A 13,479-nucleotide genomic window follows, 5' to 3' on the forward strand; every position below is an offset into this window, starting at 1 on the left:
TGGTCTTGTCAGTGGCTAGTAACATTTAATCCACAAAAAACTGAATCAATAATTGTCTCACGAATGTCAGTAAAGCCATTACACCCACCTTTGATGATGAATGGACATTCAGGAAGTTGAATCCCATAAACAGCTTGGTATCATTTTTTTTTCAAATAATGGTTCTTGGCATGACCCTATGACTACATACTTAAAGAGGCTTATAGTAGGATTAATATTTTACGAAAGATGCGTTTCATTCTTGACAGAATCACCTTAGAGAAAATGTATTTTTTTTCATTTATTCGGCCAATTTTAGAATATGGTGATGTTATTTGGGACAATTCGACAATGTCTTTAGTTAACAAGCTAGAAAATGTTCAGATAGAAGCTATGCGAATTGTGACGGGAGGGACCAAATTAACATCTATCAAGGAACTGTATCAGGAAACGGGATGGGAAAAACTTTTGGACAGAAGGGAAAAACATAGACTCATATTATTATATAAGATTATCAACAAGGAAACTCCAGAGTATTTGCAATCGTTAATTCCAAACTCGGTTAATTCCTTGCATGGACATTATACTAGACAATCACAAAATATTTTAGAAATTCGCACGAGAACTAACTTCTATTCTGAATACTTTCTGCCATCAACAGTTAAACTGTGGAAAAAACTTCCTCAGAATACCAGGAGTTCTAGTTCCACTAACATTTTTAGAAATAAGATTAAGGAACATTTGATAAAATGTCCGAATCTTTATTTTATTGGTACACGACTAGGGCAAATATTACATGCCCGACTGCGAATGAACAGTGCTTCACTCAACGAACATCTGTTCAGTCGTAACCTTGTTAATTCCCCTAATTGCACCTGTGGTCATGTCGAATCAACTTCCCATTTTTTGCTCTTTTGTCCCAAATGTACTTTATTACGAAATGAAATCATATTTTCTATGGCACTTGATGTACCTATTACTGTAAATGTGTTGTATGGCTCAAATATTCTAAATGCTGAACAAAATGTAGAAGTTTTTCTTAAACTTCAGAAGTTTATTATCAAAAGTAAAAGGTTTATAAATACATGACTTCCATCTACTGCATCTCTACACTAATTTTGTAATTCCATTTTTTTTTCAATTCGTTTGTCTTATTTACTAGGTAATTATGAAAGTCATTCCACATGCATCTTATTTATAAGAATATTCTTGCAAGTTTACTCTTAAGGACACGGAACTTTGTATAAGCTATCTAGCTTCTTTCCGAATCCTACCATGAGTTTGTATGTAAAGGTGTATACTGTATTTGCTTGTGCTTATATTTGAATAAATGTGTTTAAACTAATCAATCTTTCGGTGACCTTGAGCACTTTGTATACTTTGCACTTCGCGTAATAAACAACATGCACATGGAAAATTTATGTCATTTTTCAATAGACAAAATTTTTATTATTGCTAATTCTTATAAATTGATTTTAAAACATATTTTTATCTTTAAATGTGAGAAAAGTAGCTCAGCTCTGAATTTAACTGAATAGGTGCGTGTCAATATTTTTTTATCCATTGAGATAGAACAAAATTATTTCAACCAATCAGATTACAGTATTTATCTCAAATTAATTTTTAATATTTTGGTAAATATTTATCTCGAATTTCTTTGATACTTTCATACCGACAAAAAAGAAATAATGGAATTCATTTCCGAATTCCTGCCCACAAAGATGATATATTCTTGGATCTTTTAGACCATCTGCCTGTTTCAAACAGTATTTATAAGTTGGAACATCTCAGTTTGGCAATTTGGTGCATTTCACCTACTTGTTTAAACCGGTATGATTGTAACTTAAATTCAAAATAAAATTCGTCTCTTGAAGAGTTATTAGCATTTGAGAACCATGATTGAATGAATTGATCATCTAACTGTCGTTCAACAAGGGTTTTCAATACATTTCTATCCACAATTCAATTTTGGTCATTCCAAATAAAAGTAAATCCGAGGTCGTTTAGGGCAGACTTAGCAAATGATATCCACTTAAAGTTATTCGAATTTCTGGAATGCAGAGTAGACATTACCTTATACATGATAGATGATAATTAGTTATTGTCAGTCAGTAAAATATTCCAATATAAAATAACTTTATTATAAGTCTGTGTTTAAGTATTATTTCCAGAGGAAATTTGCCTAGTTCACCATAGACCATTTCATTTGAGGTGCTATTCCTAACCTTTATTTAAAATGTTTTTGCAAAACCGAAGGTGTAATTGCTCAAGACTACCCGGTCTGAACCATATATCAAAATCGGAGTAACTAATGAGTCAAATAATTTCATCTGTAAATCAATAGGAATAGCGATATTTTTATTTTCCTGTAAAGAGCGTTTAAAGCCCTCTGGGCTTGGTCAACCAACTCTGTCATGAAAATGAAATGTACAGACTAGAATTATAATTTTTACGTGTCACGATAATCGCAGATCATTTATGCTGCTGGCTGTCCAATGACCAGTACATTGTATTCACTAACCCGGTAAGTCAGACTTTTCTGAATGCAATTACATCATAAATTATTTACCGAAATTGACAATATTACGAAATTCAATATCACCCAAAGTTAACACTGAGGCTTCATTCCTTATACTACACATTTGTTTGTAAAAGTTAATTGCAGCTTTGAAGTTATCTAAAAAGTTGTAAAAACTTCCTACGTTCACGACCAAGCTGCAATAATTGGCTTATATTACCGATCTGTTCACGATCATTTTTCTTGCTTGATATTGTGATAGGGATGAGATTACTACTTTTATAAATTACTATTAATACTAAATAGTCGAATGTATGAACAGTCTTTAATCTTGGACTACTTAGGACAACGCTCGAGGCATGAGGGATGATCATTAAAAATTGATCTTCAAATAGCAAATTCATATAAAATTCGTATTGACGCGTAAAGAACGAATTAAACTTTGACACCATAACTTTTAAAATGTCAGTTATTAAGCTAGTTAAAAAAAGATACCGACATAAAAAAAATAGTAATTCGAGAAAAAATGGAGATCCTCCTGGGTGTGTCCGGCAATATATTTATACATAAAAACGTCTAAAAAAGTTCAACATCAACAAATGATGGTAAAATTTACATTGAATTTTTCGGATAACCGATATACTTCTGCAGCATAAAACTAACCGTGCATACACATATAAAAAATATATTCAATTTACGTTCGTTATGTTTTAGCAGTAAGATATCTTACGTTTAAAATTGGCTGTAACCGATCGATTGAAATTTAAGCACTTGACCATCTTCTGTTCATTAGGTTGACCCAAATTCCTTTTGATATTCCGAATCGACATTCTCGCGAGAAAACCCGCGATCTCTCTTTTCTCTTTTCGCCATCATGGGTTAGTTTATGATCCACACGTGGTTGACTAAAAATCGTATTTTAAACTAGTTTTCCGTATTTCTGTTAATAATTTTTCTTTATTTTTTTTAGTGTTTCTGAAGTTCGTATTGATTAACAATTTGGGTATTACTCCATGCATTTTGCACTGAATAATGAAACATTTTCCTGCTGAAAATACATGTCCGATATTGTATCCGCTTAACAGAGCTTCACATAACATTTATTGATCAGAATGTAAGGATTTGTGGTCATTAAAACAATAGTAATTTGCACTAACAAGTAATAGGTTGTTTGGTCTGGTCATTGCTTCTTTTTCCTAATTTATTATGAGACTCGCCCTTTATTTCATTGGTCATTTAAAAAAATATATAGCAGGCTTGATAATGCTAGTTGCTGTTCGTCCAAACATTCATGGACAGGGGACCACAGGCTAGTCATCCACACATCCATTTTGGGTCAATAATGAATCATGATGGAAACGAATTCATTTATGTTAGTGATGTGGAAACTGAGAAATTCTTTGTTTACAATAATATACAAAATATGTAAATACAATTTAAATCTTAACTAATTTAACTAATGACGATTAAATTCATTCATATCTGATGTAACAAACAAAGATTAAAATTCATTTAAAATTAACACTGAGTACACATTACAGGGTAGGAAACTCACTTAAATTCTAGCCAGTCCTGAATACAACTTTTCAATACATTAACTGCATGGCTATATAGATTTTTGCTAAAATTAGCATGCCATGCCAATAAAATACCCACTCTCGGGCTGGTGGGCTGGCTACTATTTCTAACTTGGCACATTTAACAAACTTGAGAGACTAGTTGAAACAAAATTTCCACATTGAGAAGGATTGTTGTGGCACATTTTAAATCATAATGCTGCCATCCCAGACGACAGATGTGAAACATCCATTCACACTGGTCCTTTGTGCCATGTGTTTTTTAACATGGGGTATTTATATTTTCAGCCAAGATTTAAGTAATTGTTTTTAAATATCTGGTAAAGACGATGCTTGATTTTGGCAGCAATCATCATAACTTCTGTGACTTGTTCTGTGTCTGACCAACATAAAACATGTCCATTCTCAAACACAGGGGTTTGCTCCCACTATCAAATATTGGTGAAAGAAATTAGCAGTAGACCTACGGACCGAATCCTAGTAAAATTATAATGGGTCTGTGTTGAATAAAAATTCAGTTTCTAAAACTGAAATGTGCACTCAAAACTGTTCTGTTTATTATTTGTGAACACAGTTCATGATGGCATTAATTGTCATGCATTTGCGGATAAATTTAACAACAATTGTGTAACGAATTTGGCGTTTCTGTCACAATTTCCTATGTTTTTTATACAAACTGATGTGTGGACCATTAGCCTTAACCACTGCCTTTGTTTAACATTAAATCTTCAGTGATGTCGCTAAGTTTTTAAGTAGCTGGCTAATTAGATAAAGTAGGCGGCGAACCCGCTCATTACGGCAGGGGGTAAATGGTGCAATATCCTGCATTCTAGGGCTCTCCTGGGCCATTGTACAGGACAATAAGATTACAATTTTTATACAAGTTTCTGTTAGTTAAGCCTAAAAAATGTGATATTTTTTTAAAATTTTGAACAAATTGTTTATTATTGAAAAGTTCCCCATTGCATAGACCCTTCTTTTTTCCACTTAAGACAAGTGACAACAAAGTCAGAATCCAATGGGAACAAAGTCCAAGGAGCAAAATCAAAGGGGAAAATCAAATAGACAAGTTATGAATCCATGACTGCACACACAATGTACAGATCAACTGGTGAAATCGTCACATTCATGCACAAAGTAATATTACTGTCTACTGATTATCTAAATGCTTAACAGTGCTAGAATGTGAATGATTCACATTCTAGCACTGTTAAGCAATTAGGTAATTTTAACCATTCTAATTATAAATAATTTGAGCTTTTAATTATTTTTTTTTTCTAAATTGTTTTGCTAACTAGCATAATTAACCACTCCCATATCAATCTTTTCTCTCATTGCACGCTTGAACCATCAATCGATCCAATCTTGTTGAAAATTTTGTTTTGACAAAAATGGCACTTGTCATACCCAATGACCTTGCTAGTATTTTATCGAATTAAAACAAGATATTAAATATCATCGATAGTATGATTGTTAATTTATATCTACCATTGTCACTGTCTGTCTTTTTGGCCTTAGCTGGCCCTGGTGACAAAAAACTACAGATAGATGATTGTCCCTGTGTCACAGGCTTTGACCTTTTATGGCCCGACATGTTGCTTTTTGCTGACCGGAAACGAAGTATTTTTAGTTCAGTAAAAATAAGAAAGTCTATATTTAGAAACAGGGAAAAAACGCGGACTATTTATTTTAGCAACCGAACAATGCATTAAAGTCACACCGATGCGTCATTCAAGTGCAATCTTTAATATTTGTTGATGAATATTGTCAGTATATTATGTAAAGAGGGTCTTGAAGAATATTTCATGAATTTTATTTTTGTGGGATATGAAAGTAGCCGGCGACGTTTGAAAGAGTAGCCGGCGATTTTTGCCGGCTGCCGGCTTCTAATGACATCCCTGATCTTTGAAGTTCTGTTAATGCTATTTTCACAAGGATAAGAAACATCCAGTGCTGTAAGCACTTTGATTTTATCATTTTCCAGTTAATTATGCATTTAGCATTTTATATTAATCTAGCTCTTATTTTTGCCCCATAAAGCTTGTTTTTACTCTGTTATAAAAAGTCATTTACCACTCCAGCTGTCCAGTAATACAATGTACTGATCACTGAGTATGTAAAAAAAATCAACCAAAATTTGGCCTGGTCACAGAAAAAAATACTTGGGAATCAATGAGAATATGGAAATGGTGATTATTACAGGTCCTATAGGGTTCTGTGTCAATTACATGTGCATTGTAACAATCCAGTTCTGGAAAATTCCAGATATGTAAATGTAGTTGAAATTGATAACTGTTCACTAATTTGGTAATTGTGAGCTATTTCAATTTTTCACATTTTTAAATAAAATTTGGTTTTCTCTAACTACTTTCTATAGATAGAGCTGGTGATGTTCTAAAATTTTTCCTTTAGAAACAAAAATTGATAAGGATTTAAACATAAATTATGTAAGCACCTACAGTCTTTTCTATAAAAATTTAGGACATGAGCCATGACTGTTGGGCTGGTGTCTATTTTGAAGATTGCAACTATGAAAATCCTGTAAAAAAACATACGTCAAGGTGAAGTTATTTGGTACATTTTGTAACTGAAGTGTAAAGTCTAGTGTCACTTTCAAAATTTTCAATAATTCATTGAATTAAAGTTGCACTCGACTCTTTCAAAAAATAAAGAAGAAGCCAAAATATTCCATGAATAATTTTCTTGTTTATAATATTGACTATTGAGTTACAGAATTTTGTAACTATTACCAAATTCAAAAATTAAAAGGAATTTTAAGTTTTCCAGAACTGAACCTACAGTATTGTAGCAGTTACTAGTTCTATTTGTATTTTACACATGTAATTATCTTTTTAGGTAAACCAAGAGGTTTGCAGACTGCTCGTAAGCAGAGAAATCACAGACGAGACCAAAGATGGCACGATAAAGACTACAAGAAGGCTCACTTGCCTTCAAGATGGGTCAAGCCTTTCCAGGGTTCTTCTCATGCTAAAGGAATTGTTCTTGAAAAAGTGTATGTAAAACTCAACCTTGACTAAATGCATGTGGCTATTATGAATTGCAAAGTTGAATGAAGGTTGAATATGAAAACATTTTTTTAACATAAAGACACTGGTTTATGAAGTTAAGGAACGTATAACTCCTCAGTGCAATGTTATTCCATCTGTTGCTTGCAAAATACTTGGAACTGAATATAAAATTGCTGATTTTGGTGACAATGCCATGCTGTTTAGTTGTGCATCTTCCTCCAGTGTCTGGAGCACGTGTGTTTGGCAAGAAAATAGAAATGAAATAGAAAGTAAAATTCCCCAGGTTTAAATCTTGTAACAATAGTAGGATGAAAAAAATTGGACTGTTTATATGCACATGCTTTGGTAAATAATACCCTGCTTTCATGACTGTAGATTAAGATTAAATTCAATCTTATTAATAACCCTCCTCTTTGACAACTTCTTTGACTCACTCACTTTTATTTTATTTTTGCACCAAGTACTGGTTTAATTATAATGATATCCTGAAATTGGCATCTGGCTGCATAATTTAAGGCCAGAGTAATGCATTTACATGAAATTTTTAATGCTTCTGAAATGAAAGTTACAAGATCAGGAAAGAATGCCATTAATGAAATGAAAATCATATTCAAAAATAATCCAAGACACTAAAATGAAAATTTGTATGATCTTAAACCTGTCCACTCCAGGCGAAAACTGACGAAAAATGTTCTCCATGGTTAAATTTTCATCCATGAGCACCCTGAAAATAATCGAATGTAAAGACCCAGCCTTTGTATAAACGAGTACACCATTAATCATATTTCTAATTTGACAGTTTGGTTATATTTTTTAAATGATAAATACCAAATATATTGCTTGACCCTACAAGGGAGAAATTAGAATATTCACAAATCATTGTTCTTAATGGTGCATAAAATGTGTATAATAAAAATTGAACATCCATCTATGATTGAAAACAATCTGTTACAGTGGTGTTGAAGCCAAACAGCCTAACTCTGCTATTAGGAAATGTGTAAGAGTCCAGTTGATCAAGAATGGAAAGAAGATCACAGCCTTTGTACCTAACGATGGTTGCTTGAACTATGTGGAAGTGAGTACGTTATTAGTTTAAGAAGAACACAGTTCATGTAAGAACTGATGTATATAAAGGCAGCATTTATAAGGACCATAATCTATGTGATGACTTTTATGAGTACTGTGATATTTGGTTACTTTGTCATTAAAGTTGCAAAGGGAAATAGTAATGTTACAACAAACCATCTGTCTTGTCTAAATTCTTGCAAACTCAAAAAAATCCTTTAAATCCTGTAAACAACATATACATGTATGGGCATATTGAGGCCCAAGAAAAAAAAACATCTATTTTGATATTCAGGGAAAGGTTAAGGTCAAAATGTCAGGAATTGCCACACTTTAAATTGTTTGCAGTAGATAATGAATAACCCAAGCTTTGGAAATATGAAATAGACATAGCTGATGAATTCCTATTTCCTTCAAGTGCCATGCATTTGTATAATCTCAATGGTGAATACATAGAAGGTGTTCTTTAACAGTTTGTCAAATCTCCGAGTCTTTTGTGTGCTGACATACTAGTACTCCTGCCCCTCTTATTTTCAGATTCTAGCTAGAACACTAAGCTTAAAGTGACATTTTAATTCAACTTCTTCTCATTTTTACTTAAACTCTGTAAAAAATCTTCCTTATCTTGAAAAACCAATGAAATAATTATTTTAGGTGAATTTAATGTATTTTGTCATTATCATTACCATGGTCTCACTTACCCCACTTCTATCGTTTCCATTACTTTACATGTTAAAAAAGTAGTTTTCAAAGTTTCACTGTGAATTCCAGGACAAATGACATCTTAGTGTTGCATACCTTTGCGAACCTTGGAAAATAAGGCTTTCAAAATCATTATGCTAATGGTACAATGTTTTGTTGAAATTTTACACAAAATCAACTTGCATGAATAATACTGAAAATTCACATTTTTACCTTTTTGCTAACGAAGAGCATGGAGGCAAATTACTTGCACATGTTAACAATATTCGTAGTACACTTTTGTAGTAAATTACACTTATGATTTTAAAGTACATACCCTCAGCTTTATTTTGAATAATTTTGATCAACATACACACACGTTCTTTCAATGCATAGACCTAGGTTCAGTGTGTTTTCGGTACTATGTAGGCAGGGGGGGTGGCCATTTGACCTGTGAGTGGTTAGTGCGATTCATGTGAATTAGCATAAATTTAGATTGCATGTAAGAATATTTTCCATGAATTATTTGTTTCTCTTGTCTATGTTTGCACTGGCCTCAACTAGAAATTTTTTACAGTACTATTTTGTGAGGTATCTTTTTTTTGTTTCTTCTGATATTGAGTGCATACATGTACATTTATCATTGTAGAAGCAGAGATAGAAAAATGTACTTTTGCTCTAAAAGTTGTTTGCATTTTTCAAATCTGGGATTTAATGTATCTTTACTAATATTTTTCAAATTTCTGTTTGTTGACCTCATAAAATCAGGTCTGTAATCTTGCATGTTATTGTTACTTTTCATCAGGAAAATGACGAAGTATTGGTAGCTGGATTCGGTAGAAAAGGACATGCCGTAGGTGATATCCCTGGTGTACGTTTCAAGATTGTAAAAGTAGCCAATGTATCACTGTGGGCTCTCTTCAAGGGCAAGAAGGAAAGACCAAGGACATAGACAGTTGCGAGTGGAAATAAAAAAAAATCTGTGGATATTGTTTGTTTTTGTATAAGTTCTTCTACAATATTACTGGAATTTGAAAAATCGCAATTGATATAAAAGAATTCAATTTGACGTCATTACTGGGTAATTGATAATTGAGATTAAAAAATTTACAGATCTTGAAATGCTTAAATTGCAATCAGCCAAATTGAAATACTTGTATTCTTACATTCAAACCTTGTTGGATATTGCAATGCTTGATATGCAAGTCCGTATACAAGAATAGAAAAAGAAATGCTGTCCATATGAGACCAAAAAAAGTTATGAAGGATGTTATAAACGCCTCAGTCAGGAAAAAGGCCTTTAATTAATGGCCATAACTTTATAGCATTATACACCTACAATTTAGATGTTAAGTTCAGAAGAAAAAAAATGGTTAACACTTTTTTTTGTTATATATATGTAATGGTAGTCCTTTCTGTATACTAAAATCATACATTCATCTACATGTATCACTTATATTAAATCAACCAAATTAAGAAGATAAAGTTCCATTCCTTATACAATCTATGTAAGTGCAACAACCAAAAGCCAAACTAAGACTGATAATATGAATAGGTTTTGTAACTGTTTCAATTATAGAAATAGAATAGTAGCAAAAAAATGGACCCTTCAAACATCAAATTCCAAGGGTACAGGGCATAAACATCATGATCTGCATACCCCATATAGTGAACAGAATAAAATACAACTACTTATAAAAACTGAAGAAGTATAAGCATGTTCTTCTGTAGCGGCAACCTGCACATTGCAAGTGACCAATAAGGGTCTAGCTTACAACAAATATCTCCAAATCACTTGAGGTGATGCCACTGAAGATCACAAACAGCGGAATAACCCATGAACGATTTAGTTTCATGTTGCAAGTATTGAAATGGTGAAAAATAAAGAATTGCTTAGAAAAGTTAATACATGTGACATTCTGAACTTTATAATTGCATATATTCAATAGACTGCGGAAATTAAATGACCAAACAGCTTATTTTTAAGATTTATGAAGTATATGAAATGTAGTTCGCCTAAAGTTGATGCCCTTGCAGGACGATAGTGTGATTAAAAACTTGCAACTGTGTTTGGTTCGCTCAGTTGTGAGAAACGGGACGCCATTTATTTCTAAGTGAATTTTGTTGGTGTTCGAAATGCATGTATCCGCTCTTGCTCGATAATTATAACCGGTCATGAAGACAGATCTGACTGTTGTTTTCCTACAAGTAGGTCTAGTTTCAGCTTCACACTTCAATTTTCATGTATATCCAAAACTGCACAGATTTGATATTCATATTGAAGATGGTCATGTACCCCTTTTACTTGAGTAATGACAAATTGTTTCTGTATTTACTGCATGTTGAACTTCCCAATTTTGCAGCATAGGCACTCCTTTGAGGGCCCTTGCGACCCTAAATACTTTTAGATATTAACTACAAGGAGACTGGGGACGTCTTCTGCTTTGGTACAACTGTATTTTTTACCCACTACTTGGTGAAATGCTTAACACGTTGATGCTCGAATTCGACGCTTAAGTCACAAGACTCGGTACTTAATGGCGGATCCAAGGACGGGCGTGCCGGGCCTATGCCCGCCCTCGAATTGGAAAAAATCAATTTTTTTTGCATAAAATCTTGATTTTTCACAAATTTTACACACAGAAATTGACTGACTAGTTCAGTTTAGGTCAGTTAATGTGTCGTGATTCCCTCTGCACTATCATTGTTATGAACATGGTATTAAAATACTCCGTAGGTGCTGAAAATTTGGTTCTCTCTATTTGATACAAAACTAAATCCATTTCAAACTGCATACTACTTCACTGGCAACAATGGAATATGAATTATTTATAGTGCGATAAAGCATACGTATACTCTACAAGTGATGTGAATCGGATGTGGATTCTCGAAAATTCAAAGACCTTCAGGCGTGTCTTTCTTCTGGTAGCCATACCTTTCGTAAAGGTATATGGTTAAATCTACTTTAAATACGATTATGTAGAGAAAAACATGATTCTGAGGGGGAGCTGATGGATATGAGATTGGAAATAAATGTTCTGGCCTCCACAACGTATAAAACTACAGCATTTCAAAAATGAATATTCTGTCCCGACCAAAACTGTCTGCCACGTCAGAATCAAATGGTTGTCCCCAACAAGATGGAAGTAAAAAAGAATGCAACAACTGCACTAATATATAACTTAAATTCTTCCAGGTGTCACCATAAGGCATTCAAATAGTGTAGACAATAAATTCACGATGACAAGTCGATCCTCATGATTAAAATTAGACCCACTGTTCCATTCAGTCATTGCATATAGTGACTGAATGGAGCATATTTCTTGTCTACAATATTTCTGCCGAATTACATAATGTCCATACAGACTATTAAATAACCTATTTTAATACATTTTATTTCATTGTTGATCGATATGTTTCTAAAACTTGATAAAGCTAAGTTTTCACTATGGTTGCTATACAGAAAGAAGAGAAAAGCTACTAATCCAATTTCCGTTTTATAGATAGTGCGATCTCAACTTCAAGGATTACAATCCATTTGAGCTATTCCCAAATGAACTTGAAATTAAAGAGATAACTGATACACATTCTTGTTTCATATCTAGAAAGGTGATACAGTACTTTACGACAAACGTAATACTTTTTTATTTGATTTTCCAATTGTGAACTTCCTTTCTTGTAACTCGGTTCATATAACTATTGGCAATTTACAATTGATTCGTTACTGGCGTTCATGTGATTCTTTGTAGAACCAGTATACTGTCAAAAAAGCTTCAAAGACAGTTGTGTTTTCAGCCTTTTTTATTTTATCATCACTGCTGTCATCACAATTGGAATGTCTATCTTAGATGAGACAATACGTCTTAAGTTAGATCTCCTAACGAAACGAACTTTACGTTTATCAGATTCATACTCATTTACAATGTGACTGGTGGCGCTGGTGAAGCAGGGTGTGCTTAACTTCCTGTGCACCTGATATCACTCTTTTTTTCTTTTTTTTGCGGTCGTATAATGTTATGGCACAGTCGTTGTCGTCGGCGTCGTTTCGGGACACGTCGTTTCCGTGCGATAACCAGTTGTGGTCGGCCATTTCTGAAATTGTGATATTATAAAGGAATTGAGGTTCCGACTTAATTTGGACCCAACCGTTCTGAAAAAGGGACCAAAAGCGTGTAAAATCCATGTAGAATGTTTGTTTTTCCCGATCACAATTATTCTTTTCAATATTGTGCTCCTTATTTAATTCTGGTACACAAATGTATCAGTAGATTTTATGTGTTTTAAGTTAGAGGGGGTCAAAGTTGTTTAAATTTTTTTATCCGATTTTTCTGTATTTTTAAAATGTTTTGATGGATTCGTAATATTAATCCCTGCCTGCGTTTTTCAGACAGTTTTCCAGATTTCAGATATCGCTTACGGTTTTCGCTTTATAAGGGGTCAGAGTGGCCACACCCGAAAAAAAATCGACTTTTTTATTTTTGGTCCGATTTCGATTTTTTTAAAGTTAATTCCTAATTAAAATCTTTAATTTTTTTTGTCCGATTTCCATTTTTATTAGATTCCTCATGAAAGTCCCTGCCTGCAGTTTTCAGATATTTTTTTACGGTTTTCGAGTTATACGGGGTCGAAG

At 33.2% G+C, this 13,479-nt stretch overlaps 1 protein-coding gene across 1 annotated transcript; it reads left to right on the top strand.

Annotated features, from left to right (window-relative positions):
• The first annotated feature begins 6,558 nt into the window (after positions 1-6,558).
• Positions 6,559-9,836, top strand: LOC148627546 (small ribosomal subunit protein uS12). Its single transcript, XM_088574831.1, has 4 exons — positions 6,559-6,615; positions 6,894-7,087; positions 8,058-8,178; positions 9,655-9,836. Exons 1-4 carry the CDS (start codon positions 6,559-6,561, stop codon positions 9,799-9,801), a joined length of 519 nt encoding a protein of 172 aa, XP_088430957.1. The 3' UTR covers positions 9,802-9,836.
• Positions 9,837-13,479: the final 3,643 nt, after the last annotated feature.

The sequence above is a fragment of the Perna viridis genome, chromosome 1 (genome assembly GCF_037379345.1).
Source record: "Perna viridis isolate PV_CMFRI_1.1 ecotype Kerala chromosome 1, ASM3737934v1, whole genome shotgun sequence".
In the NCBI taxonomy this organism is placed as follows: Eukaryota; Metazoa; Mollusca; class Bivalvia; order Mytilida; family Mytilidae; genus Perna; species Perna viridis.

Excerpts from the sequence above, each read along its gene's own strand:
- LOC148627546 (XM_088574831.1), top strand. The coding sequence starts at position 6,559 with ATGAGCCATGACTGTTGGGCTGGTGTCTATTTTGAAGATTGCAACTAT. Across the intron at positions 6,616-6,893 it reads ATTGCAACTATGAAAATCCT|TTCTATTTGTATTTTACACA; the intron begins GTAAAAAAACAT and ends AGCAGTTACTAG. Across the intron at positions 8,179-9,654 it reads GTTGCTTGAACTATGTGGAA|GAAAATGACGAAGTATTGGT; the intron begins GTGAGTACGTTA and ends ACTTTTCATCAG.